Source organism: Oxyura jamaicensis, chromosome 18, assembly GCF_011077185.1.
Source record: "Oxyura jamaicensis isolate SHBP4307 breed ruddy duck chromosome 18, BPBGC_Ojam_1.0, whole genome shotgun sequence".
In the NCBI taxonomy this organism is placed as follows: domain Eukaryota; kingdom Metazoa; phylum Chordata; class Aves; order Anseriformes; family Anatidae; genus Oxyura; species Oxyura jamaicensis.
This window is the reverse complement of record NC_048910.1, coordinates 9,157,282-9,185,028: the sequence shown is the minus strand read 5'-3', so window position 1 is coordinate 9,185,028 and position 27,747 is coordinate 9,157,282. Positions and strand designations below refer to the sequence as shown.

At 40.7% G+C, this 27,747-nt stretch overlaps 3 protein-coding genes and 1 non-coding gene across 18 annotated transcripts in view; 2 read left to right on the top strand and 2 right to left on the bottom strand.

The window, feature by feature from the left end:
- Positions 1 to 7,972, top strand: part of BPTF (bromodomain PHD finger transcription factor) — a 56,378-nt gene extending 48,406 nt beyond the window's left edge. For 10 of the 13 annotated variants that reach the window (XM_035342141.1, XM_035342137.1, XM_035342139.1 and 7 more), the window contains 5 exons: positions 1,543 to 1,716; positions 2,583 to 2,775; positions 3,455 to 3,539; positions 5,079 to 5,265; positions 7,292 to 7,972. In XM_035342141.1, coding sequence (XP_035198032.1) covers positions 1,543 to 1,716; positions 2,583 to 2,775; positions 3,455 to 3,539; positions 5,079 to 5,265; positions 7,292 to 7,328 — 676 coding nt within the window. In that variant the 3' untranslated portion in view covers positions 7,329 to 7,972. Of the gene's footprint in view, positions 1 to 1,542; positions 1,717 to 2,582; positions 2,776 to 3,454; positions 3,540 to 5,078; positions 5,266 to 6,536; positions 6,856 to 7,291 lie in introns of those variants that run through there. The other 3 variants (XM_035342140.1, XM_035342143.1, XM_035342134.1) reach the window with 2 other exon arrangements.
- An 83-nt stretch (positions 7,973 to 8,055) lies between these two features.
- C18H17orf58 (chromosome 18 C17orf58 homolog) lies at positions 8,056 to 18,954 on the bottom strand. Of its 2 annotated transcripts, none has more exons than XM_035342147.1 (5): positions 18,800 to 18,954; positions 14,430 to 15,056; positions 14,227 to 14,307; positions 12,534 to 12,725; positions 8,056 to 12,044 (listed from the first exon to the last, which is right to left on the bottom strand). In XM_035342147.1, exons 2-5 carry the CDS (start codon positions 14,713 to 14,715, stop codon positions 11,857 to 11,859), a joined length of 747 nt encoding a protein of 248 aa, XP_035198038.1. In that variant the 5' UTR covers positions 14,716 to 15,056; positions 18,800 to 18,954; the 3' UTR covers positions 8,056 to 11,856. The 2 variants fall into 2 exon arrangements, with proteins under 2 accessions (XP_035198038.1, XP_035198037.1); XM_035342146.1 differs by lacking the exon at positions 18,800 to 18,954 and adding an exon at positions 16,926 to 16,999.
- Positions 18,955 to 19,080: 126 nt separating this feature from the next.
- TRNAR-CCG lies at positions 19,081 to 19,153 on the bottom strand. The gene has a single exon. It is a non-coding gene; the product is annotated as a tRNA-Arg (tRNA).
- A 2,153-nt stretch (positions 19,154 to 21,306) lies between these two features.
- Positions 21,307 to 27,263, top strand: KPNA2 (karyopherin subunit alpha 2). Of its 2 annotated transcripts, none has more exons than XM_035342624.1 (11): positions 21,307 to 21,405; positions 21,995 to 22,111; positions 22,209 to 22,346; positions 22,806 to 22,894; positions 23,722 to 23,990; positions 24,864 to 24,958; positions 25,054 to 25,317; positions 25,905 to 26,138; positions 26,223 to 26,405; positions 26,508 to 26,657; positions 26,766 to 27,263. In XM_035342624.1, the coding sequence occupies exons 2-11, from the start codon at positions 22,037 to 22,039 to the stop codon at positions 26,856 to 26,858; spliced, it is 1,590 nt and encodes a 529-aa protein (XP_035198515.1). In that variant the 5' UTR covers positions 21,307 to 21,405; positions 21,995 to 22,036; the 3' UTR covers positions 26,859 to 27,263. The 2 variants fall into 2 exon arrangements, with proteins under 2 accessions (XP_035198515.1, XP_035198514.1); XM_035342623.1 differs by having other exon boundaries at positions 21,352 to 21,426.
- Positions 27,264 to 27,747: the final 484 nt, after the last annotated feature.

Here is a 27,747-nt window from a genome sequence, read left to right as displayed (position 1 = left end):
ACTTTCTACTTTAAAGAAGACAGATGTGCAGCTTGAAAAGATAACTTATAGTGTGTTACGTATGCCCTAAATGCTCATTAGGGTGTAGTAAATCCACAAAGGTCGTTCTGCGTGTTGTTTATTTTATTATAATCCTCTTATATTTAGTTCTCACTTGTTTTGCACTAGGGTTGTAGAGTTTTGCTCGCGTTGTTTCCGAGGATGGGGTATCCTTTGAAGATTCCTATTAATATTCCAACCAATTTGTTAATGTGTGAAGCCTGCTCAGTGTTCTAGTCGCAAGGTTTAGCATCTGTCTCTAGATAGGAGCCACTCGGCCTGGTCCCTTTTGGGAAAAGGACCTAGACTGAGTTGTTGTTGAATAATTAGGAGCTGTATCTAGCTGTCCTTTATGGAAGGTTGGTATGTTCAGTTTTTAGGATTTGTCTGACTGAAAAGTAAGAGCAGGGGCAGGTTTGAAGTGTCCAGGGCAGACGTCCAAGAAATTTGAGGTGCTTGCTTTGAGGAAGAGTTCCTAGCTGTGTCCTGTTATTGATGCATGCTGTCTAGTGGTTGGTGTTTGTAGACTGAGAGGTGAGGAGCACAGTAACTGATAAATCAGCATGTTGCAGGAGCTTGATGGTCTCTCAAATTCAGGAAGGTGGAGGTTGAGTCAGCTTGCTTTTGCTTAGGCAGAGAGAATGAATGTGTAACTTTTGCCCATCTGGTTGATCATGAGTCACAGGTATGTTCTGAGGTATCCATACACAAAATGTCAAACATCCTTGCATAATATTTTACAGTTTTGTCACATCATTCTGTGCAAGGTCCCATTCACATGACTCTGTACCTGGTTCCCTTCACTTTTGTGTCATGCCATACCTGGTTCTGTCACGTAGCTGTCTGAGAGCAGACATTAGTCTCTGAAGAATGGTCAACATACCAATTTGCTGCAGTTCTGAGTAGCTGAATCTCTCTGTTTTTTCAGCCATCCCCACCCCCACCCCCCTCCCCCAGTTAAAATTATGACAACCATGTCCTGACACAATTTTCTTTCGTATCATGTTATACCAATATGTATCCTACACATGGCTGGTATGCATGTTCTTTGTAGTATACTTGTAACTCCTAGTTGGTGTTTGCGCTTTGCTTTTGTTTTTGAAATTAACTGAGACCTACATTTTCAAATATTAAATACATGTTGAAGTGGCATTTGAGCTACAGCTTTGAAAATGTAAATCTTTTTTCTTTGGCCTTGTCTTTTTGTGCCTTTTACAGTTTTTCACACACACATTGGAGACATTTTTAGCCCAGCTTTGTCAAAGTCTGGTTACATATTGATGTGAATTTTAATGAACTGACAGTTTAAAATTGACCCAAGTGACCTTATTGACAGTATAGCTGCAGCATGAGATGTTAGTTTGTAAGGATAGAATGCTAGGAAGCAGGGAAAATGAGACAAAGTAGGCCAGCAAGAAAGTGCAACAGAGAGAAATGCAGGGAAAAGTGCCATGCCATTTGAAATGACAATTACATTGTCATTTTCATTGTGAATACTTTTAGGTTCTATATTGGCTGTGATCTTTGTACTAACTGGTATCATGGAGAATGTGTTGGCATCACAGAAAAGGAGGCTAAGAAAATGGATGTGTACATCTGTAATGATTGTAAACGGGCACAAGAGGGCAGCAGTGAGGAATTGTACTGTATCTGCAGAACACCTTATGATGAGTCACAGTGAGTTCTGATAAGAACCTCTTATTTAATGTTTAGGTAGCAAACTGCTCTGACTTTGGTTACCTGTTCCTTACAAAGCAAAAAGAAGTTATTCTGCATATATTGTATTCATTCATAATACAAATTCCTTTGCAGTAATTGTCTTCCTTTCCAAAATGTTTTTATGCGGTAAATATGTAGGAAAAGTGACGTTTTCAAGGTGGTCAAAATGTTTCTTTTAAAAACGCAATGTGCTTTAAATTGGGATTGATTGATTTATTTTTCTTTTTTTTCTTTTTTTCTAACAAGGGAGAAGTAGATTAAAAGACAAATGTATATAGTGGATTTTTTTGTGCTATAGTCTGATCTGGATAGAAAGCATAATTTTGGTGTGGGGATGTATGGTTGGTATCTCTTTGTAAGGTTTTGGGTCATAAATTCCCCCTTCAGTATTCAACTACAAGACTGATGCTTCCCTATGAAAAATGTTTGTACAGAGTGAAACAGGAGCCCTAATTGTAGTCCAGTTTGCGCAATATGTACCTTGAATTGTTTTGGAATACTGGTTGGTGAGATTTCTGGCATTACACTGTTCCTTTCACCTCTAAAGCAGATGAGTGATTTTTAAAACCTTGAATGCTTGAAAGTGCCTAGTATAAAATTTAGTAACTAATTTTGAAATGGTCTGTAGCTTAGCCTGTTTGTAAATACAAAAGCAGTTTGAATAATGCAATTAGAATTTGTCAATACGAAATGTCACATGTTATGCTATTGTATTTGATCGTGCCAAATATCTGCTTGTGTGCAAGGGATTGCAGGTTTATGTTTTTGAATGTAACTTTTAAATTAAATAAATCAAGCCACTAACATTTTTTTGGATCTTGCAGATTTTACATTGGCTGCGACCGATGTCAGAACTGGTATCATGGGCGCTGTGTTGGCATTTTACAAAGTGAGGCAGATCTCATTGATGAATATGTGTGTCCACAATGTCAGTCCACAGAAGATGCCATGACTGTACTCAGTCCGCTAACCGATAAAGATTATGAAGGTTTAAGAAGAGTGTTACGTTCTTTACAGGTGAGAGTAAAAATTGCAGCAAAGTGGAATGCTTTGCCATGTAAGACATAGCTAATGAATCTCAGAGTAAGTTTTGATTTCTCTTCCTGTTGTTGGATTTTTTTAAAAGGAAACAGCAAGGCCTTTATTTTTTGAGCAATGCTGTGTCAGCAGCAAACTTGACGACAAGAGCAGTATGAGTCTGTTACAGTATATCTTGGCTTATCCATCACTACCACCTTTTCAGCTATGACTATAAGGAATGTATATTACTACACAATTACATTATTAAAATGCTTTAAAATCTTTAGAGTAATATTTTGCATTGTCCTGTTTCTTACAGACACTTACGAAAACCAATTCTAGAGTACTTGAAAGTGCAAATCATGGCCCATTCTAGGTGTGAAGTGCTAAGCTCTGTCAGTAGATTCGTAATGTACTTCTGTAGGCAGCCTGTTCTGTCCATTATCCTGTCACCTCTGAATTTCACATTATTTCCTGTTTTGAACCAGTATCCCACATTGAGCTTTAAAATGTTAGCTTGTTCTTATCTGGAAGGCTTTGTACCATTTCATGTAATGCTGCATTTGTTCCTTAAATTCAGTTCTAGACCCCAACAGATAAAAGTTTAATGAAAATGTTTAGCTACTAAATGGTACTAATTTGATCTTTTTGTAATTGCATCTTGTCTTCCTGACAGGCTCACAAGATGGCATGGCCGTTCTTAGAACCAGTAGATCCCAATGATGCACCAGATTATTATGGTGTTATTAAAGAACCAATGGGTAAGTTTCTGAATAATACTGTGAGGAGTGAGTAGACTTGGGATTCTGAATATCAAGTTCACTACTCACTGGCGATTTCCATTTGGGCATCTTGAAGATACGTTTTGCAGGATACAGTTTTCTCAGTCAGGCAAACTGAGACAGTGTGATGTCCCATTGACACTAAATTTTTTTTATTATTTGTAATTTATCTTTAAAGCTATATCAACAAGAATTGGTTTAAATGTTGCATATATGGAAGAAGTGGAAGAGGTGTTGTAGCCTTAGGGTTTTTATTCTGATCTCATCAGACCTCACTAGTTAGCCCACCAGTTAGCTAGATGGATGTGGATGAATGTGAAACCTCATGGGAAAATCTGCCTCATGAAAGAAATCATGCTATTAGCTGTTCCTTTCCTTCCAGTTACAGAACCAGTAACTTCTCATTTTTTTTTGTAGATGAGAGCTGGTGCATCATTTGAGTTTTCTCACCTACTCCTAACCATAGAGATAGGGAAGTTAAATTTGGTATCCTGGCAGAGTTGTAGTAAATTGACTGAAAATAATATTCTGCTTCGTAACTGTCGTTTTCTGTTTCAGAGTTTTAGGCCGTGCTATTATGAAACTGCTAACCAACTTGAATTACATAATTGATGGGTTAAAGTTTTATAAGGAAAGCTGAAATTGTGATACAATTAAGCATATGATGGTTGAACGAAGTAAACAAAAGTGCTTCTAGCCCTTTCACATTTATCTGGCAGGAAAATACACTTTTAAGTATTACAAGTAAATATGCACATGTAAAATACACTAGGTAATCCAGCATTTCATGTGTTCTGACATAACTGACATATGAAAGTAAGCATTTTAAGGACATTTTCCAAAGGCAAGTCATGGTTTTTCCAGCTAAAAGTGCAACTATATGTTTGGACAGCTATATTTCTAATTCAGCTCCCATTCCTCTTCCTCTGCCTCTTGTTAATTTACATTTCCATTAAAATAGAATAATTACTACTCACTTTACTATTCCTGTCACATTAATGCGTCTAGTTGGTAAGAGTGAAAGCACTAGCATTTTGCATGATCCTGCACTTGAAATCTGTTCCATTTGTCCCATGTGGTAATGTGCATATTCCTGTGAAAATCGGTAATTGATTCAAAGCAAGTCATGAATTCAAATAAAAAAAGATCAGAAGGATTGGATAGCTAGCTATTGCATGTACAAATGTCTCTCAGTGAGGGCTGTGAAGAAAATAAAATACAAGAGTCAGACAATCTGGATTTTTTTTCCTTAACTTCTTCAGAAATAATAAATAGCTTCCTGTAAAGAGCCCAGGTTCTCCAAGGTCACTTTGATATGTGGATTTTAATTTAGCTGCACATGATGTATTCACGCATAAGTGCTTATTCTGAAGGAGATTTACTGGTGTCACCGTGTCAGAAGTAGAATTCCTGGAAATAGAAGTAACCTATATAGGCTTTGTTTTCTGCGTTCTGGTAATGTAAACTTCTCTTGAAGGTGAAGATATCTCATTTTAATAATCTTTGGTTTCTTTAAAGACCTTGCCACCATGGAAGAAAGAATACTGAAACGTTACTACAAAAAGGTCACAGAGTTTGTGGCAGATATGACCAAAATTTTTGATAACTGTCGTTACTACAATCCAAGTGACTCCCCTTTTTACCAATGTGCAGAAGTTCTTGAGTCATTCTTTGTACAGAAACTAAAAGGATTTAAGGCAAGCAGGTAAGCTAAAGTGTTCCTAATCATAGATGTTCTCTTGTCCCCTAAAACTTCCTTAATACCTTTATAAGCTTACCTGACATTCACACAGGGATTTGCCTCTCCATGCACTTGCCTGGACAACTACTTTTCTTTTGAAAGAAGAAAAAATTCTTCTACAATAGCCAACTGTTATTCTCAGTCAAAATTAAGGCCTAAATATCGTTTTGATGAGGTAACTTTAATGTTTGTTCAAAAAAAGCTGTTAGACACAAATTAAGTACAGCGTAGAAAATTTGACGCTAAGTCATTGCTGCAGAAAACTTAAAATGAGAACCATTTCTCAGCAGGACATACCCTGTGCTGTGCTGAGTTTTGATTACGTTCTACTCTGCTCTAAGTCCTTTTCAGATGATTGAAAGAGACAATCTTGTGAGGTTGGTGATCCAGTGAAATAATTTGAAATAGTTTTTAATACCTCCTCTCATTTTTCTGTATGTTCCATTATGTTACCGTTTTTGAAACAGAGGGAATAAATAGTCTTTAAGATATGGAAAGCTACATACAATTCAAATTCGGCTATTTAAGATCAGACTTTCTTTTTGAATGCTTTTCTGTAGACTGATGTGTAGAATATTTTCTTAACATAGACATTCCTGAAAATGAATAGGCCACTCTTCGGCAGGTTTTTCTATTGCTTGCCAATTCTTTCCAGTAGCATGTACATGGGAGTTGTACTGCGCTAGTCAAATTATAATGTGGTATTTAGTACAGCTGTTCCTAAAACTGGCTTAGTCAAAACGCCAGTGGACTATACAGATTTCTCCTATATCACCGCTGTACTCCAGCGTAAGCCAACTGTAACTGAGTTACAAATGTTGAATGCCCTTCAGCATTACTCAGAAATCTCTATGTGCACGGTAGTTAACTTCGTCCATCTGACTATAAAAGTCAAAACTGTAACAGACTGCCAGTCTAACAAATTAATACAGGATTAACATGAAGATTCCTAATGAACTGAATTGAAAGATTCAATTTATACTCATTGTCGAAGCTCTCTCATCTAGCAAGAGTAGGATTGATGAGAAAGGACAAGACAAAATGGATTAATCCAGCATTTTTCTTTCTCATTTAATATTATAGTAATATTTTTACCAGGTAGTTCCAAACTATTGTTTCTTTCATCTTGCATTAGCTGATTATCCAGCATCCACTGCTTGCTCTTAATGTCATTGCTGCATCTTTTTTGTTACCGTTTTTCATTTATACCATCCATGTCCTTTCTTTTCTTGCAGATTGTGATATCTTTAGTCTGAACTTTTTAACTGGAATCAGAACTGGATGTTGGGGTCACTTTCTTTTATTGTACAATTCAATGACATTAAACTGCCCTAAAATCCAGATCATTTGTCTAACAAGTAAATGTTGTTTTTTATTTTTTGTTACCAGCAGTCCTGCTGGTAAACACAAATGTATCAACAGAAAAAAAATGTCCCGTTGCTGGAATACTGTATTGATAGAAACGAAAAATTAATCTTGGAAAAATGTATTTTATTGTTTTATTTTCAGTCACTAATAAAAATGTGAACGTCAAAGAGTTTTGCTGAACTCTGATTAGCAAAAATGTGATTTTAATATGCCTGGTTCGTTTTTTTCTATTAAGTTAATCCAAAGATTTCTTGAATAAATTTAAGCTAAATACACCTTATTATAAATATTCACACTTATTAATTGTCTTTTTGCTTTCCTTTTGATAGACTACTGTTATGTAAATAAGAGTAAAACTAACTTCAGGCATTTTGGAATATTCCAGCGACACACTGCATTTTACAAGTAGTAAGATATACAGTAGTGGTATACAGTAGGTGAAAATGCACATAGAATTCAGAAAGATTTTAAGTGTTTTTTTTTCCGGAGGGTTTTAAAAAAAAATGGAAGCAACATGGTGGTAATTCCCTCCTAGTGATTTACCCTTGGCAACACCTTGCAGCAACTGTGTTCTTCCAAAATGAAGGGTGCTTAATTCTTCGCTTTCTTCTGTATTCTGCAGGTCCCATAACAACAAACTGCAGTCTACAGCTTCTTAGAGTTCAGCGTGTTAACCTAACACACGAGCAAGAATCTGGTTGTCTGAAAATTTTTAATTAAGAAGCCAGATGTTTTTAGTCAGGTTATCCTGACAAGACTTGATGTAAACTGCGTTTTTATTGGTCACAACAGTCAAATTATATTCTTGGCTTATTTTGTCCAAAGGACAAAGAAATAAAAATCAGCAGCACCACTTTCTTGTCAAGATCAAATTGTTGTACTATTGTGGCAGAAGCAGGAAAACTTTTTGTTTTGTTGAAGGAGAGAGAGAAAGAGAGCAAGAAAAAAAAAAGATACAGTAAATGGGGTCAAGTTTAACTCCATGGAAATGCCACGTCTGTTCTTCAGTGAAGAAGCTGGTTTAAAGTCCACACAGAAAACTTTGACTGTATTTATTTATTGTTGCAAAAAAGACGCTTTTTTATTGCTGCCCTCATTTGTCAGCTAATTATTTTTTCTTATAAAATCCAGCCCCGGTTACATGTAATCCATTCTGTATCTTAACATGATTCCTGTAGGTAAAAGTACAAGAAGACCTCTAGATGTCTTTTCTTTCTATGAAAGGAGCTGCTATGTACACATGTGCACACACACAGAACTGGGAATCAACAATGAGTTTATCATTCATGGTAGATCAAAAAAACAATTTAAGCTTGCATAAAGGTTGGGCTAAGTGGTCATGGACTACAGACTCTGTTGCCTTGAATATACCAGTACAATTTGTCATTTACTCTGCACCAGACTGAAATGAGTAAAATCTATTTGAAGGTATCTTGTTTGTAAACATTTGTCAGATTCTAATTTTTTTCTTTTGTATTAAAATTCAAAATATGGATGTATATGAAACAAAATAAATGGAGATAATTGTTCTCCCCACACATGTAGGTGTCTTTGAGTGTGCGCTAATGTGTTTGTAACACTTTGGGGATCTGTTAAGAAGTATAGGTATTTCAAGTAATTGGGGGGGGAAGTGACCAGGGAGACTTTATTTTGCTCCAAAGGTAGCATTTATAACTTTTCATTCTTCAGCAGCTGTTATCCCTTTATAAAATTTCTACAGTGGTGCCAAAATTACTGTAACAGATAACATGGTAGGAAGTATTTTGTGAAATGTCACTGCCCACTGCTGAATTGATATTTTGCCAAGAACCTTAAGAATGTAAAGTACCAAGTGTAATTATATCCTTGAAAGGCATTCTGGATGGCTTCATTGTTTCCTGTATGAGGAGTGCTAGTAGGGTATAAGTTGAAGTCAAGAGGATGCAATTTGCAGATGTTTTCTTTCTATGACTTTCATATTGCATAAATGACTTTCTCGTATTACCTGTCTACAGTTATCAGCCATGATTTATATGCAGCTCTTCAACCATTTGACTAGCTTTTGCACTAATTCACAGTTAACTTCTGTTCTACAGTGATCTGGGATTTACCTGATTTATGGATAAGCTCCTTTTGGGTTTAACCTCACACCTTGCTATGCAAGAACCTTTTCTGTTACTTTTCTTAAAGATGTTGCTACTGACCACACTTTCTTATACTTAAAGGCTCAGGTGTACAGATACTTCTGGGATAACTTTATCTAACAAAACCCCTGTTTTTTGTACATACAAATGTTGTCAATTAACCTATATGTGAAAATTAAAAATAATAGTTCAATGTGAAAACAATTATCCATTATGCTTCTTGAAGTTAAAAAAAAAAAAAAAAAAAAAAAAAAAAAATATTTGTTTTGGGTTTATGTTGTCATTGACGTTTTTAAAAAAATGCTGCATATTGTATGCATTGTGTTTTTAATGCAGAAAGGAAAAGGAATCTCAACTTCTAACAGCATTATAAGATACCCTGCATCTCTTCAAAACTTCACAATATTTCTGTACTATTTATTCATATATAAATATATATATGACATTTAAAACTTTCCTACCTGTAGGCAATAGATTGCTATGTTTTTAAGAAATTGTGGCAAATTGAAGAGTACTTTTTTGTACCTAATAGGACACATCATCCTAGACAAATAAAGTAATGTGTTGGACATTGATTTGGTGGTGTTTCTAATGAAACATATGATAATGCAATGGTATATAGGTCTTGGCTTTTCCAGATTATACTTGCTAGTCAATCAGTTTGCTTAGGGAAATAATCCATACATATGACTTAATTTTGCTGAGAGCTATAGTGTTTTCAATTGTCATTGAGTATGTTGAAGTATTTTTCTTCATTAGTGGTGAATTTTTATAGTTAAATGGTGTTTCTGGAAAATAGCACTTCTATAAAAGTAATTAATACCCACCTTCCTAAAAGCATGGTAAGTTCTTAAGACCTGTGATCTCTGTTCAGTTGTCATCTTTTTCATGTTTTTATAAATATCATGTTTTAAAATAGTAATGTATTGTAACAATTTTGATACGGTGAGCTATCCTAGCTTTTTTTTTTTTTCCCCTCAAAAAACTTTCAAGCAATTGCTTATGATCTAGATTTACTTTGAAACTAGTTGTAGAGCAGTGCTTGTTTCTGATAGTAGCAGAGACGTTGTGTCAGTTGCTGGCATTTTACTTGGGATTTGGATGTCATTAGCACAATACACTGTTACTTATCTCTGAGACAATCAAAATGAGATACGGTCATAAATGTTATTTTTGTACCCACACTTATTTTAGATTACAATAATGTCTTGAGAGTGAGGATGGGTGCTTAATTGCTATTCTGGGCAAATGGGTGACTGGGACTTGCTCATTAGTCCCTGAACTGCAGTTTAACATAGAAACAAAGAAACTTAAGATGCACATGTAACCCTTTTTCCTTCCTTCCCCTGCCCTATCCAGTCCGCTCCAGTGCTTTCATTTGTTGCCAGGAATGGTCATTTTGCCAAATCAAAAGCCCCCTCAAAGTCCCTCAGGAAAATTCCATCTATATATGCTACGTTCCATGTTAGCCCTTCATTCCCATAACAGAAGTAAGACTCTTTTTTTTAGATGGATACAAGCTATTAGTAAATTTGTGTGCCTTTTGGGTCCTAAAATGTGTGATGCTTGCAGTGGGTATTTTGTCTCCTATTCCAGACCAAGAAGTACTTCATATGGTGTGACTTATCCCCCACCCTCTGCTCCATAGCTTTCAGTGACACTAGACAAAGCTGCAGACTTCTGCGATGTAAAATTGTGTTAGAACTACCTTTGCTTCATAACAGAAAATGTTTATAGGATGTTTCTGTTCCAGATTGTATCATATATATCACTGTATACATTATTAATTGGGATGGCAAGTTCCCCACATACACATTACATATATACATACTCCCCTTATTATATACATGTAAACAGTTGTAAGTTTTCATTGCTATTAAGATTCTACTAGCTGAAAATCCAGGCCTTATTTATGGGGATATCTCTGCAAGTACTCAGAGCTGCTGCTTTTGGAAGAACATTTTGTCTTAATGGCAGTACTAATTGGCAGTTACTCTTCTGCACCACTGCATGAACTAGACACATTTGAACTGTATCTTAAAATCACTAGGCGACACTTCAGACAAGATGTCTTCTTAATACTCATTACGTAATCTTTTGGGATCTTTTGGAACCCAGGAAACAGTGAATCCAGACCCCCTGTGAACACTTAAAAGACTCGGAATTTGTGAATACTGGCTCTTGGAGCAGTAATCATTAAAACACCTTTGCAGAGTTTTCATATAATTAAGTTCTTGTATTTCCACCATTTTTGATTCACAATAACTTTACTGATGTGCAAGTACAAACAGGATACTTCTCATGGGAAGATGACATCCAGTTCACGGTTCTAGGATTGAACTTTTAAAGAACTGACAATGTAACCAGGCATACTAAATGTGCATGCAATTGCATGCTTAGTTTGCATTCCTTGGCATGAACTTGTGACATTGTTTGTAAGCTTAATTGGGCACTGGTGTGCAATTATTTGATTTGCTTTCAGTTAGTGTATTTGTATACTTGAATAATTAATAGCTAGTTCATAAGCTTTATATGAAAACCTAACACTGAAGAATAATGGTAGCTGAGGAAACAAAAATGGTAGGTAAGATAGTTGGTTTTGTTGGTGTCTTTTGAATCAAACAGATATACTTAAAGCAGAGTTATGTGAAAATACCACTGACATCCTCTGTAGATAATGCTATGGTGTTATCTAATACTTATTCAAGGTGAAGGGTTTGAAAGTGCAGTTACTTGTGTACCTTGAACAAGCTTTCAGCATTTTACTTTACAATTACTACAAATTATTAGGTGTACATTGTAGCAGAGGAGGTGATAGCCCGTGGCTCTGAAAACAGCTAGAGCAAATTAATGACAGGTTATTGTAAACTGACTTCTGTGCTATATTTCACAATATATAGGTACCTACTCAAAACATTCAGTTAGTGTTTGCTAAAGAACAAAAGCAAGTGTCCTATTCACAACCAATTTCAGGCAGAAGTAGAATTACCTCCTCCTGTTGCTCAGTCATCACGCTGATTCTTGTAGGTGAATTCTACTGCTGCCTGTAGCAGTTACTGTAGCTTTATCTACAGTGAGCGTGAGCCCCTTGCACTTTGCGGTTCCTCTTCCTGTTGAATCTCTTCACGTAGCTGCTGCTGCTTCCAAGCAGTCCATCCCCAGGCCTCAGGCGCCCTTGCAGGAATTGCAGTAGGGTTGCAGGGATCTGTCGTCTCTTGTGGTAGATCTGACCCATCACAATGTATCTACTGCCTACAAAATAAAGAATCCTGTGTTGTGAAGAAATCATTGTTTTATTTGCTACACCCACTCTAAGGACAATACATTTATGAATGGATGTGAAGTTATACCCTACAGAAATATATCCTGGGACTTGGGGCTTGTGCTTGCATATAAATGATGATTTATTTGTTGCACTGCAAGTAGAATCAAATACTAACTAGTATTTGATAAACTGGTGTTTAGAAGGAAAACTAAACTATTTACAAAGACATGAGCTTATGCTCCTCTTTTGTTTTGTTTGCTTGTTTTTAAAGGACTGTACTGCTACCTGACTTCTACACATATTGGGGTTTCTTACAAAATTAGAAAAGCTGACGAGGGGAAAGAACCCTCCAGTTTAAGAATCAACATTTTTTTTTCAAAATATTCCAAAATATTTGAGCTTATTAAACTAGGGCAGGCTAAAATTACATTGCATACAGGAAAAAGAGTGGAATTGATTTAGCTGAGATTGTTTACCAAGTTTAAAGTCGGGACACGGTTTAGTGCAGTTTAAAAAATCCACAACTAGAATGTGAATTCGGAAGAAGAAGCCATCGGGAGTAATATACAGGCGATTCATCTTGTATAATCCATCGCTGTTTACCAAAAACGTAATCAAGTGGACTCCACTCCCCAGACTTTCCACGTTATAAACAATTCCATTCACTGCTGTTTTAAGGAGGGGAGAAAAAAAAAGCATCAGATTACATATCTTAATGGCAACTCAACATAAATGTGAAGGCTCTCATTTAAAATACTGTGAAGTATCAGAAATTCTTTGGCCCGGTAGTGGACAGGCTTGAAAGCAACAGTTCAAATCATCACATTTAATGAGTTACTAACCTTTCTCTCCTTTACAGCTATGAGATGCTTCTGAGTGAAGTTTATAAAATGCTTCAAAAGAAAATGATATTTTTAGTACTGTTCTCTACCCTGCTATTTAAAAAGTGGACACACCTGACAAAATGTTCAAATGTAAAACATCACAGTGAAGCCCAAAGCTAATCTGCTAGTAAGACACTTCAGATGTGAAAGAAGAGGCCCTCATCTTCCCATGCAGCACGGGCACCAAGTAGGCCATGTTGTACTATCAGGTAATCAATTCATGCTGTCCACCCATTTTCTGTTTTTGACAAGTGGAATTGGAAAAACAACGAATGTATTAAATCAAGCAAATAGGACTTTTATAATTGGTATTCTACCTGTCTCACTGAGAACTCTGATTTAGCCATTTATCTTTAGTCTGCAGTTGTAAATGTAGAGAAGGGAGAAGTGTTCTCTGTCACTGCAATGGAACTTCGGCTGAGCTATTCCTCAGGCTACTTTTTTCATACCTGACTTTTTCAATTTAAGAGCAAAATGAGACCAGTCTTTGTTAAACATTGAAATGTATAAAGGTCGCGGCACTGTAAGACCTACATTTGACAGGAATGCATGAGAGTTGTAAAAAAATAAAGAATATATCATTTGTAGAAGCACTTCCTGACTTCTCCATTTAGAGAAAACAGATGTCTCATAACGTGTTTATATTCTGCAAATGGAAACATCTGTTACCAGTAGGCATGTATTTTGCTTATCTCTTAAAATACTGTGAGAAAAAGTTGGTATCTATTTCACAACTTAAGTGTAAGGAAGAATTTCAGTCTGAAAGTGCTTGCTCATAAACATTCAGTACAAAATTCCCAGGTTATTTTCTGCCACCTTTAGCTACACCAATGTGGACTAACGACACTGAGTCCAAAAGAACTTCATGAAGAATCCTCTGTACAGAGAGAATGCTGTTTAAGTTGCCATTTTATTTTCATTCGCATTTTTTTCCCCAGAAATCACAAACTCACTCTAAATAGTAAGAGGTAAGTAACAGCTACACCCTTTAACCTTAGAGTATCGAAAGCTGGTGGTCTTTATTTCTGTTGATCAACAGGAAGAACGCTGTTCTTCCCTGGAGTGGGGAGGGAAGAAGCAGGAAAAAGAGCCCATGGTAGGGAAAGAGTAATACCAGGCTTGGTATAGTTTGCTATATAAATAGCTGTGATGGGTCCCTTTAACGTACTTAGCAATTACTTAATATACTTAGTGAAATAGTATCTTTAAAAGCAGAAGTGAAGTGTCAGTAATACTTGAACAAAGCCTCAGCGTTGTCTGTGTGGTTCGTGGAGGGATAGCTTACCGAATTCACTCGTGCAGTAGGCCTCCACTTCATCTCTCTCTTTCCTGCACTCGGTCAGACATGCCTTCTCCTTATCAGCATCTAGAACAGGCACAGAGGCTGCGGGATAGCAAGGTGCCCTCTGGGGATGTGTTACTCAGATTATGCCACCCAACCTTTGAAAAGCTTGCGATGTTCCTTGCCAGATTATTTTGCTCTCTTACCTTTTTTCAGCACACTGAAATGGTACGGCAGGCTGGATGACTGGCGGTTAGTCACCCAGGAGGGTTTGACGATCTTTTTCCAGGGATCGGCACTTTTATAGGGGTTTATCTTTCCTGGTCGGTTGAAATGATCCAGCGTGTTAGGATCATCTGACTCTACTGTTCCAGAGTGCAGGAAAGGATGAGCCTCTGCTAAGGCTGTGATCTTCTGATAGGAAGATGCTGCGTGGTGGAAGTGAGCCGACACGCTGTTAGCAGCCTCAGCCAGCCGTCTGTCCACGGGCATTCTGTTTGCATGGCTGAAGCCAAAGGAGGCAGGAGACGGCCCCTCAGTTGTGCTCTCCAGAGGCAGGGCCCCTCCATACTGCAAGAGGTGTTTCCTCAGCCCCGTGCTGTTTTCTAGAGAAGGCTTGGTTCGTTTCTTTTTATCCGATGAGAGGGAGGAGACTTCGGGAGGTTTTGGTTGCTGCAGGTTGGTGGGAGACAAAAGGTGGTGTTCGGTGTGATTCTCTCTAGTGCTGGTGGTGCCCCAGGCTGGCAGTTTGACTTGGCCAGGTGCAGAGTCTGCTGAATTATAAGCATCTTTGCTGCGAGTCTCACTGGGTTTCTCAGCATAGGGCAGGGATCCTACGTACAAGAAAAAAAAAAATCAGAATTTTATTTATTTTTCATTTCACATACGTGTGAATAGGAAGTACCTGGCAGATTTGAGGTTCTGCTCCATAACTGAGGACTTCAACAATATGACAATATAACAGATGAATAGTCCAATAGATGAAATAAAATAGAGCTCTTCTTTCCTCTGTACTCAAACATGGAAGGTCCAGTACAGAGAATGCAGCTGTGTGAGCAAAACACAGGAGATTTGCATTTTTACTTTATTATTGTTGTAAATTAAAAACAGGACTTATAAACAAACCCTTTTCTCAAAAGGCTGAATCTCCAGGGAGCATCTGTGGAAACAAGGTTCACATTGCCATTTGGGATGCTTATTTAAAAGACCATGACAACAGAACTATTTGGTTTTCCCATCCCTGGGATGCCGTATTGACAATGTCATCTGGACTTTCCAGCGGCTTTCAGCTTTGAACGCTACTGAAAAGATCTTTATCCACAGTTTTGGATCTCTGACTTCACTGCAGAGTTGTATGGGAGTCCACGAAGACACTGTCTGGTAGCTAGGCTATTGCTGCTGAGTGACAATTATTTCAAGCCTTTTCTTCAGTTGAGAGAACAAGGGTTGAAAAAGACAGGAAGCATCTGGGACTGTAGTGAAAAATGGGAAGGCTTAATGGCACTGTTTGTGCAAGCCAGAGAATTACCTGGGCCTAAGTTTATGCCTTCACCTTGATCACTTGGACCTCACAAAGCAAAATAACTTCCCATTTTGTCTGGGAAGAGAGAAATTGCCTCTGGCAGTTCATTCTCCCTTTGCTTTAGCCCTCCCTTGCATGCCTTCAGTTAGCCAGCACAGTTTTAAAACAGTTCACCCACACACAGCCGCTGTCTGGGTGTTCTCTGTCTGTGGTTAGCATTGTGTAGGAGGCTGATCCTGACTCCTTATGTGAAAAGAGATATTTGACACACACAGATGAACAACATCCTGGTTTATCTTCCATAACTGCCTCTCATCTGCTGACCTTGCCATTTCTCCCCCTCTGCTCTCACCAGCTGCTGTCATGGGAAAGATTCCCTGATATTAGGGCTGGCCGCATGTAAAGTCAAAAGAATGCCCATGAAGAAAGGGGTGGAAGAAGTCCAAGTTAAAGAAAGCAATAGGCAAGGGTATTTTGGAGATGTTTCAATATGAAGCTGTGAACTCTGAACAGGTGTTTGGACTTGGTTTTATACATACACTTTTCTACCAGTTTATCATTTCTTCTCAGTCATGGATTCTAACAATAAACCATTCATTTTTCTCTACTCAGTTTGTTCGGGACCAGCATATTCCTGTCTAGCTCTTGCAACCTAAGAAATACAACTGCACCATAATTAGGGACTTCTCCTTCCTTATGGATCAGAGGTTTATCTTCTGTAATTAAAGAAAATCTGGTGTGGACAGCTTGCTGCATGCACGCAAGACAGGGCAGAACAAGATGAAATAAATTAGAAATATGGAGTTAACAGGTGCTGGGAAGGAGACTAAAAGGGAATGGCCACATGCAAATAAAGAAATCCCAGGTGCAGAAGCAAGGCAAACTTCAGTTGCTGAGCGATGGCTAGCAGGATCCATGGCGCAAGCTAGCTGCCTGCTTTTGGCAGGTGCTCTTAGTTCTTTCAAATGCTGAAAAATCAACTATTGCAATTTACATTCCCAACCCACAAACATGTTGAAATGTTTCCTTCTTGAGCCCTTACGTGATTACTGCTACAGCTTGCTGAAAGATTACAGTTTAAGAGGACTGCTCGGGCAAGAATTTGTAGTAATGTGCTTCACCTCCCCTAATAGCAAAGGCAAATACTCCCCAGCCCCGCTTTGAACATTAACAAACTTACCGGCCACCGAGCTGGAAGATGATCTAATGACAAAGCAGAGGAGCCAGAACACTTTGGTTGTCATTTTGAAGTAGTTTTTCCAGACTCAAAATGAACTGGAGTCTTTTATGCCCTTCCCCCGATTCATGCTAATGAGGGGCAGCCTTAGGGGAAACAGGAACCACTCAGTGGACAACCCACTGGAGCAAGACCAAGCTGCTGCCTCCCTGCTGGCCTCCCACCACCCCTGCCTCAGGGGGTACATGGACACCCCCTTCCCACTTACACACGAGCCGGTGCTGCCCGCAGCTACCTGTCTTCTGTGAATGCTGTATGGATACACATTTTTAGCAACAGATTTTTATTTGGAAGGAGAGTCTTGCTTCCTATGGAGTTTTTTGGAGAAAATCACACAGAATAAATAGTCTTACTGGACATGGGAAGCTACATTAAAGTACGATGTATCACCTCTGCAATATCTATCACCTCTGCAATTCAGCATCTGTAAAGAACGTGCATTGCAATGTCACGTAGTTAGGTATCTGTAGTCAGCTCCAATTACGTAGCTGGTACCATTCTCTTTTAGTTTAAGAACCCCTTTCAATGCTTCTTGTCCAAGTGAAAAATGCAGTAATTATTTGTCCAGTCCAAGGGAAAGTCCCACTGACCCCAGAAACTGCTTTATTTTTTAAATCTGTATTTGCTAATACTTACAGAACTCTGCAAATTTGTACACAGTAAGCCAACCCTGACTTGGATTATTGAATTAAGTAGGCTTATTCCTATGTTCCCAGCTGAAACAGCTGGCCTTGTTACTAGACAAGATTTCCATTGTGACAGTTCACCTTACTAGCTGCTACTGGATGTTGTGAAAGTTTGTGGACTTAGTCACGCTGTTAGAAGTGCAACAAACAATCCGAACATATCCCAGAATACTTGTTACAGAAATAGGTATTTAAACTAAGGAACAACCAGCATTGTACCTGACAGCAGAGCTGCACTTTAGGAGGGGGCAGAGGTGACACCTGTGTCCTTCACGCACCTTGTTCTCTGCCCTACCTGCGTGTGGACCTGCAGCAGACAAGAGAAGCCACACACAACGTGTCTGCTCCCCTACCTCCCTGTTAGGATGGCTGCACCCGAGTATCCCGCAGGCCCTTGGTGCTCTGTGGGGTTTTCTGTTTAAATTAGCTGGTAGTGTAATTCACCCTGTACAAATGTACGACTACATCCGTACAAACGAGTTTCTCCAGAACCTTCAGCTGGGCAGTATCTTGCTTAAAAGGGCAGAAGTGTTTCAAGTATTTCTGCTGTTCGAGAAGCTAACGCGTATGATACCGGCAGTGGAAGGGAAGAAAGCTTTCAGAGCAGGACTCCCTGTTCTTGGACAAATTTGGGACTTCAGGATAATTAATGACCACAGCCTCGACAGAGAGATTGAGGGCTGGCTCCTGTGGCAGCGGCGGCAGTCGCACCACAGGCTGTTTCCCCTGCGTGCCTACCACAGCAGGAGCACACGGCTTTGGGTTTTGCCTCTCCAGACGACGAACCGTCCCACCCGCCTCCACCTGCTTTCCACCGCACACCTTCGCTACACGGGGCTAAATTACGATTTAGATGGCATCAGATTCCAGCACGCAAAGGATCCGACATGCTGGAGCTTTCAGAAACAGGGATTTGAGCAGATAAATCAGCAGCAAGAGAGAGCCCGCCTCACAGGACCGAGACGGGCCCGCAACCCCTCAGCGCCGGGACCACCCGGAGCCGCTCGCCAGCCCCAGGCTCCGCCACAAACCCCCGGCGATCCCCCCCCCAACCGCCTCACGGCGTCCCCTCCGTGCCGGGGAGCCCCCGGGCCGGGGCCGCTTCTCTCCCGCCGCGGGCCCCGCGTGTACCTGAGGGGATGGAAAGGAAGGGAACGGCTCCGTGCTGGGTCGGGACGGCGGGTTCCCCCGTGACAGGGCGCTGCTGAGGGGCCCAGCCATCACCGCACCGAGCTGCTGGCTCCTTTCGGGACCTCTCTCCCGCCGGTTCTAGCAGACGGCGGTGCCGTTAAAAGTGTTTTCGCCTCCGGGGGACTGATAATAACGGGCTGCGCGCCGAGCCCGTAGTCGCCAGGGAAGGCCGGGAGAGCCCCGCGCGAATCGTACTGCGGGGCTACAAAACGTCTGCGGTACGACCCAGATGGGACTCGAACCCACAATCCCCAGCTCCGGAGGCTGATGCCTTATCCATTAGGCCACTGGGTCACCCAGCAAAAGCTGCGAGCGGCGTGCTGTAAGAGCCCCGCCCGGCTGCCGCTGGCTCCGCCCCTGCCTGGCAGAAGGCACCGCCCCCCCGCTCCTCGTACCGCCCCTCCGGGGCCCGCCCGCCCCTGCTGGGGGCTCCCCGCCGGCCCCGAGGCCCCGCCCACCGCGCGTAGGGGCCCCTCACCCCGGGGTCCGGCTCGCGGCCCGTCACGCGCGGCGGCCGTTGGCTCCCTCAGCGCGGCGCGAGGACGAGGCCGCCGCCCCCCTCACAAGCGGGGCTGCCTGAGGGGAGCGCTGCAGTCCTCGCCGCTCCTTCCCCGGTCCTCGCCTCACAACTTTCCCCCTCACGGGACTAGCTCAGCCCCAGCTATGCCCGTGCCTCGTGCCCTGTTACTGTTCTGGAGCGCCATGTTAGCTCACCTCAGCAGCCCGCCCTTCTGTTTGCCGCTCTCCTGTATTTCTAGGAGGCCTTCCAGCTGCGATACCCCGCAGCTGTCCCAAGGCATGCTTGCCCCATGTAGGTCCACAGCACGCAGCCTCAGCTGTTTTCCCAGGCCCTGTCCCTGACCTGCAACACCCAGTCCTGCAGTCTCCGTGGCTCCTTTGGCCAAGGTATGTGGTTCTGGACTGCACGCACTCCAACAAGTTATGACCCGGCAGAGTTTCTTCACAGCACTTCTTCAATCCTCTGGCAAACCAGGTGTTTTAGTTCAATTTCTACTTTTAAGCTGCTATTTTTTTTTTCCATCTGCAAAACTCTAGTCCTGTTCAGTATCTTCGTTTGTAACTGATATGCTTTTTCTTCTTTTAACTTCGTTACTCTTGCTTAAGTGTTTTGCGATGTTTTTATTTTACAAAGATCTTAATGGTAAGGCTAAAACAAGCCATGTAGAATGTCTCTGGTAAATCCTTCTCTGGATCCATTCTTGTTAACTGCTACGTGCATCTACAGAGAAGTGCAATTAGTTTAGCACAGCACTTGAATCCACAGGTATCAATGTGCATCTTTGGCACTTCTTTACCCTGAGCTGTATGTTTTAGGTGTTGAAGAGCTTGAGATGCTGGCAGAGTCATGTTTTTTCCTCAGGTTTATGGATGGAATTAAATCTCCTGTGAGACAGGGCACTTTTCCTTTGTATTCCATCCCTTGTAAGCAGCCTAGACCTATGTGGGACAATCCCAAATTTGTCCATTTTCTGGGCTTGCTACAAGGATTACATTTTTATTATTTTGTATGATTTAATTTTGATCTGACCCAATTGCCATTGAATTGTTTTAAATCACAGTCTCCCTTCCCATTTTCTTTAAATTCCTGTACACATTTCTAGGGTGGGATCACACGGGATCTCAGGAAAAGCTCCCAGTGATCTGATGGTTAGTGGCACAGAATCGTAGAATCAGACAATATCTCGAGTTGGAAGTGATTATCAAGTCCAACTCCTGGAACCACACAGGTCTACCCCAAAATTAGTCTGTGTGTGTGAGGAAATGTGCGACTGACGCAAACTGCCTGAAAGGAAGGTGTGGGGAGATGGGGTCAGCCTCTTCTCACAGATAACTAGCGATAGGGCTAGAGGGAATGGCCTCAAGTTGCTTCAGGGGTGGTTCAGGTTGGAAATGAGGAGACATTTCCTCTCAGAAGGAGCAGTCAGGCATTGGGACAGGTTGCCCAGGGAGGTGGTGGTGTCACCGTCCCTGGGGGTGTTCGAGGAGAGGTTGGACGTGGTGCTTGGGGACATGGTTTGGTGGTGATATTGGTGGCAGGGGATGGCTGGATAGATGATCCTGGAGGGCTTTTCCAACCTTAATGATTCTGCTCAGAGCGAGGGGCCTGAGCGTGAGTAATCCCCTGCTCCCAGCCCACCCATGGCGCAATACATCCCCATCTCGTTCCCTAAAGTAGGTCCCTAGGAAACTACAAATCCCAGCATGCCCTGCGCCGTCTTCGCCGGCCTGTCGAGGCCTGGCTGCTGTTAGTCCTACGGGCACCGTTCCGGCGCATAGCGCGGTGGATGCTGGGAGCTGTAGTACCAAGGCGAGGGCGGCTCTTTGAATACGTGACGTCTGGGCCGCTCTTCCGGGAGCACGGCGGAGATTCGCCGCGTCTCATCGCGAGATGAGCTGTATTTCAAACTGGCCAATCAGGGTGTTGCTATGGCTCGAACTGGCCAATGGCAGAGGGGGGCAGCGGGAAATTTAAATCCCGCCCGGCGCGGCCCGGCGCAGTGGCAGCGTGCTGTGGGTGGCAGGAGGCACCGGGGGCTGCGGACGAGGTGCGGGGCAGGGCGGGGGGCAGCCTGCGGCCCTGAGGAGCCGGCTGTGGTGGTGTGCTGCGGGGGCGCGGAGCGTGCACGGCGTGCGCTGCCCTGTCACAAGGGACCGGGCTCCGCGGATGTTGGGCCGGCCGGTGTTTCTCTGCCTCTGGTGCTTTCTGGGGTTCCGTGTCGCTGCCTTCTCCCTGTTAAAGGGGTGGGGATGGGCTGAATGGCTGTGCAACATAGCCGTGGGGCGCAGGGGAAGTAGCGTTTTAAAATATGCAGGCGCTGTCTATGGGAAATAATATGCATCTTGTTCCTTAATAATAATGATTCTGCTGTTTCTGTCTGAAGGGGTCTTAAAAGGATGTGTTTGCTAGTTTACTGTTAATGTTTGAAGCTGCTGTAACAATTAAGCTTTTACAGAGACAGTCCATGTTACTGGCTGGTATCTTTAAACAAATTGGAGGAGGTTAATATATCTAATATGAACTACTGTCTCTTGGTCTTGGGCATTGATCCTAGTATTTTAACTTGCATTCTTGTGGAGTAAACTTGTGGTACTTACCTTTTATTCTGTTTTTAGACTTGTATTTTTGTTTGTGCTTCTTGAAATCTAATAACCAAGATGTCTACAAATGAGAATGCCAATGCAGCAGCAGCTCGCTTGAACAGGTTCAAAAACAAAGGAAAAGATACTACAGTGAGTATTCTTATGTAGTAAGTATTTTAGTTAGCTATTGTATCTTCAAGCAAGAGTTGTAAAAGCCAAGAACTTATGGTGAATGTATATCCTCCAGGAAATGAGGAGGCGGCGTATTGAAGTCAATGTAGAGCTGAGGAAAGCTAAGAAAGATGACCAGATGCTTAAACGAAGAAATGTTAGCACTTTACCAGATGATGCCACTTCTCCCCTTCAGGAAAACAGGAACAACCAGGTAAGAAGGTCCCCAAAACAGATGCGCATAAACGTTTTGCATTGTACTATCAAGGCAGACACACCAGTTTGAATCCCTTCTCACATGGGACATAGCACAGCTACATATGCATTATCAGCTTTAATGGACTACGTTGTAGATCCCTTTCCAAGCAGCTTGCAAGTGTTCTCTGTGCCACTAAGCTGCCTCTTAAGAGGGTTTAGGCAGTTGTGTTTAAACCTACTGTCTTTGTGTAACAGTGTGAAACAATGTTTTCAGCTGTTCAGATAACTGTAGATAAAGCTGTGGCTGAGTTCTTGGAGTATCGCATAGGGTGATACTTCTATCACACCCTATTGCATAACTTCTATTAAAGCAAATGGTTGTAAATTATGGTCTCTTCATAGTACTGTGTAAAGGCCTCTGTGGTTGTGAAACTGCATGATCTAGAAAAGCATTCAAGGGACTTCTCTTGTACAGGTTTCAGCACACTGGTCTGTTGAAGAAATTGTCAAAGGAGTTAATAGCAATAACATGGAGCTTCAGCTACAGGCTACTCAAGCTGCCAGGTAAGGAGTTCAGAGGTAACTGATTCAGCTGTGTAAGCCAGTAACCAGGCAAGGTCAAAGGCTTGGCTTATGAGTAAATGTTGTCTTATGGCTGCAAATATGGTTCTTATCAGACAGTAGTTCAATAAACAGCTGAGTTGGCTTTATATGCAATGTTTAGTTGTGTTTAAATTAGTCAGTTTTATGGAAGCCTTTTGAATGTTTAGTGTGCTTGAACATTTCCCTAAATAGTAGTTCTAGTGGTTTTGGTGGTAGCAAAGTAAACAATAGTCAGTCTCAGAGTTCCAGGAGTAATAGCAGTAAATCCTTTATATGAGCATAAGATATCTTTAAACTGTGTTAACATTTAACCACAATATTTGAATGCAACAATCTACATTACAATAATGTGGTCAGTAGTATGACCAGAATTCAAAATATGCCTAACTTCCTTTCACCTTTCAGATGCAAAATTTAAATTGCTAAAATTTTGCAAACTTTTACTGCAACTGCCAGAAGCAGTACTCCAGCACTACCCTTCTGTCTGCTGAGAAATATCTAGCAACTCAGATGTGTTAAAATTCTTGCAGGGTCTACTCTACTTCTGGAGTCTGAGCAGAACCACTCATAAAGTGAAGATATGCCAAAACAATGTTACAGGTTTAGGAATATAGTGTTCATGATGTCTAGGTTGGCTAAATTTTCTTGTGTATTGTTGATTTGTCCATTCGGAAGACCTTAATCCATTTTTCTTCTTTTAAATACAGATTTCTTTAGAATGACTTAATGGAATCTGTTGTTTTTGCCTGCAGAGATCTAAACAATGCATCCTCTTTATTCCTCCTTAGGAAACTCCTTTCAAGAGAGAAACAGCCCCCCATAGACAACATAATCCGGGCTGGTTTGATTCCAAAGTTTGTCTCCTTTTTGGGTAGAGCAGACTGTAGTCCTATTCAGTTTGAATCTGCCTGGGCACTGACCAACATTGCTTCGGGCACATCAGAACAAACAAAGGCAGTAGTAGATGGTGGGGCTATTCCAGCCTTTATATCACTACTGGCCTCTCCTCATACTCACATCAGTGAGCAAGCTGTGTGGGCATTAGGAAATATTGCAGGTATGTCAATATAATACACAACTTTAAACCCAATCCCTTAGTAGTAATGTCCTCCTATTACAAATGATGTGTCATGTGTAGCATGCTGAGCTTGTTGGAACTCTAATGCTTTGAGTACAGATGTGCTCTGCCGTGTAGAATATGCTATGGACAAGTCTTCACCTTCAGACTTGGTTTAATCTCGTGTATAACCTGGCAGCCTGTGGGTTGTATTAAATGGATTGCTTCCATATTTCAATTCCTTTTCCAAATAGCTATATAAGCATGTTATAGCATAGGACTGTCTCTTATTTCACATTTCACTAGAGGTTTTCGACTCAGTGCTCAGAGCTCTGCTCTGTTTACTACGAGTGTGGAGGGGGAGGAAGCAGAAAGCTCATGGCACGTTGTCCATCACACCTACACCTACTTGCTTAGAAACATTGATATGAGTGTATTACTAGCTAAGTATACTGAAGGTCCTTCTGCACCTGTCAGGATAGCTTGATCTGGCAGTGTTAGATTTTGTTCTTCAAAATAATATTATAAGTACATTATTTTCATTGGTGTTCTTATTAGCTGTAATGTTACAGTTTGAAACAGCTGTGACTTACAGAGAATAGGGAATTTTCATGCAGAGAAAGCTAGTGTTTTCTGTAGAGCTTTCCTTAGACTTTTTCCTTCAGAAATCAAATGTTGAACCTCGCTGGTTTGATTAGAGAAACGCATCCTTGGCATAGGATTTACCCATGGTAGTAGTGTTTTTCAACTCTTGTTACTACTTTCTATCTAGCCATTAGGCAGAAGTAGCATTCACAATATAACATAAAATGATACTGTATGCACACATACCTCTATACTATCCCTTAACTGGTTGTTTTTCTTTCTTTTTAGGGGATGGCTCTACGTATAGGGATTTAGTTATTAAATTTGGTGCAATTGAACCACTGCTGACTCTACTGGCTGTTCCTGATCTCTCTTCTCTGGCTGTAAGTTTATAGTATGACCCAAGTTACAGTTGCTAATAAGTAAAAGGGCTATAGTAACTTAAACGGTTATTAATGGTTTATTTCAACTCTTGCAGTCTGGATATTTACGCAATGTTACCTGGACCCTCTCAAACTTGTGTCGTAATAAGAATCCTGCACCACCCATAGAAGCTATTGAGCAGATTCTTCCAACTCTTGTTCGACTCTTGCACCATGATGATCATGAAGTTTTAGCAGACACATGCTGGGCTATCTCCTATCTAACAGACGGCTCCAATGACAGGATAGAAGTTGTTGTGAAAACTGGATTGGTGCCACAACTTGTAAAACTTCTGGGATGTAGTGAACTGCCAATAGTGGTAAGCTATCAGGCATGCAAACTGCCATTGCTTGACTGAACGCATGGAGAAAACTAGTTAAAATAGTGTCCATGTAAGTGTAAGGTTCTTATGAGACAGCAATCTGCTTGTTCCAGGTTTTGTGTAGATGAGCCTTGAGCTTCTGTCTTGACTGAAGACTGTCCTAAATGAGGCATAGTAGAGTACTGGCAGTGGCTATCAAGCTTCTTTAAAACAATATATTTAGCACCCAGCCCAATACAATCATCTACTTACTTTAAAGCTTGGGTTTAACTCTATACTGTAGTTGGAAATTCAAGTTCCAGGAATAACGTTTAGAATTGACCTCTGCACAGTAACTACAGTGAAACCAAACTATTGTACTTTGACAGAGCTTAGGAAATAGCTTCCTTTTAGCAGTTGTTTGTGTGTTGGTTTTGAAGGGGTGTGGTCCAAGGATGCTTAATGTCTGTATATGTAATAGTTATGATAGTATATCCTGCTGCTGACTGGAAGGCGAGAGCAGAGGGACATCAATTGTGGCTGTATTTGTTGAAGCACAGCATAACACCTTTTTTTCTTAAATACTATTTTCACATCTGTTTCAGACTCCTTCTTTAAGAGCCATAGGAAATATTGTTACTGGTACTGATGAGCAGACCCAGATTGTTATTGATTCAGGAGCACTATCTGTCTTTCCAAGTCTCCTTTCTCATCATAAAAACAACATTCAGAAAGAAGCAGCATGGACAATGTCAAACATCACTGCGGGACGTCAGGACCAGATTCAGCGAGTTGTAGATCATGGTCTTGTGCCTTATCTCATTGGTATTCTGAGGAAGGTAAACAAAAACCACATATTCTGTTAGTGCCTTCACCATTACTGTTACTGTCTGTGTTCAAATATCCTACTCTTACCTTCAAAGGGGGATTTCAAATCTCAAAAGGAAGCTGTGTGGGCTGTGACTAACTATACAAGCGGTGGAACAATCGACCAGGTCGTCTATCTCGTTCAGGCTGGTGTTGTTGAACCTCTCCTGAATCTCCTCTCTGCTAAAGACACCAAGACTGTACTAGTAATTCTGGATGCTATTTCTAATATTTTCCTGGTATGTAGATGCGGTATATTGGATCATTGTCTAGGTTGCTGCAATGGTTCTCCAGTAGCTAGTGCCATACATCTTTCCTGAGGTTATGCTTATCCCTTGCAGGCTGCTGAGAAGATTAATGAGACTGAAAAACTTTGCCTCATGATTGAGGAGTGTGGAGGTCTAGACAAAATTGAAGCTCTTCAGTCGCATGAAAACGAACAAGTGTACAAAGCCTCATCTACCCTCATTGAGAAATATTTCTCAGCAGAAGTAAGTGGCTGCAGGACAACTCTTCACTCTGATTTTGTATCCTAGCACCACCATACTAGATAGAAATACTACTGCTCTCTCAATTTTTTTTTTTTCTTTTTCTTCTAGGAGGAGGAAGACCAAAATGTTGTACCAGAATCTACTGCTGCTAGTTACACTTTCCAAATTCAGGGCAATACTCCAAATACTTTCAACTTCTAGATACTGCATACACTGTAACTATGTACAAGTTATTTGGCATGCAAGTGTCTGCCATTTCTATGTCTTAATAGCCCCTCTTTGTTTTTTGTGACCTGTAGCACTTTGTCCAACTGAACCATACTTGAACAGTTCAAAACTGTACATATGTGAATTTTTAACTGTTAACTGTAAACCTCACTCTCTGAGATGCTTGTAAATATATGTTCTCTTCTCATTTCTGTCTTCTACTGTCCCTGTCTTGCATAAGAATGCAGGTAGCCAATATAAGTTTCTCTCAAAGCATGAGCCGTTGCTCTGTGTAACTTTGCTCTGTGTAACCTCCTTATAAACTACACTCAAAACACTGAGTAGGCTTTTAAAGAGAATTTGTCTAAAGTTCAATAAAGTGGTATCAAGACATCAAAATGAATTGTCAATTGCTCTCCTCAATTGAAATTGATATGGTAAATATCATTAATCAATATATGATGCTAAGAGTGCTCTGAGATTTGATTCTAAATGTTTTTAAACAGCTTGGTTATTTCAAGCTCTGAATTCTGTGTACAGTAGCCTTCTATTACTGCAGAACAAATGAATTGCTGCTTCTCTCCAGATATCTTACAGAAATCTGATTAGTTCTACCTTGTTTATAACTGAGTTAAATCTACCTACTATATTTTGAAGAAATAAGTTAAGGTTGTTATCCTTGAAAGGACAGCTTTTTCTATACCTGGATTACCCTTACTCTTATACTGTTACCAAAATCTTAGCAATGACTTATTTGGAGTGGCAGATACCAGTCTCACTTCCATTACTATTACACATGTTCAAAAGTGGTACCCTCCCTACCTGGCGAGGGATGTTCTACATAAGCTTGCTTCCACAAGTCTTCTCTCTCTCTGTTCTCATA

Excerpts from the sequence above, each read along its gene's own strand:
- C18H17orf58 (XM_035342146.1), bottom strand. The coding sequence starts at position 16,989 with ATGACAACCAAAGTGTTCTGGCTCCTCTGCTTTGTCATTAGATCATCT. Across the intron at positions 15,057-16,925 it reads ATCTTCCAGCTCGGTGGCCG|GATCCCTGCCCTATGCTGAG; the intron begins GTAAGTTTGTTA and ends TCTTGTACGTAG. Across the intron at positions 14,308-14,429 it reads TTTCAGTGTGCTGAAAAAAG|ATGCTGATAAGGAGAAGGCA; the intron begins GTAAGAGAGCAA and ends TGCCTGTTCTAG.
- KPNA2 (XM_035342624.1), top strand. The coding sequence starts at position 22,037 with ATGTCTACAAATGAGAATGCCAATGCAGCAGCAGCTCGCTTGAACAGG. Across the intron at positions 26,406-26,507 it reads CTATTTCTAATATTTTCCTG|GCTGCTGAGAAGATTAATGA; the intron begins GTATGTAGATGC and ends TATCCCTTGCAG. Across the intron at positions 26,658-26,765 it reads AGAAATATTTCTCAGCAGAA|GAGGAGGAAGACCAAAATGT; the intron begins GTAAGTGGCTGC and ends TTTTTCTTCTAG.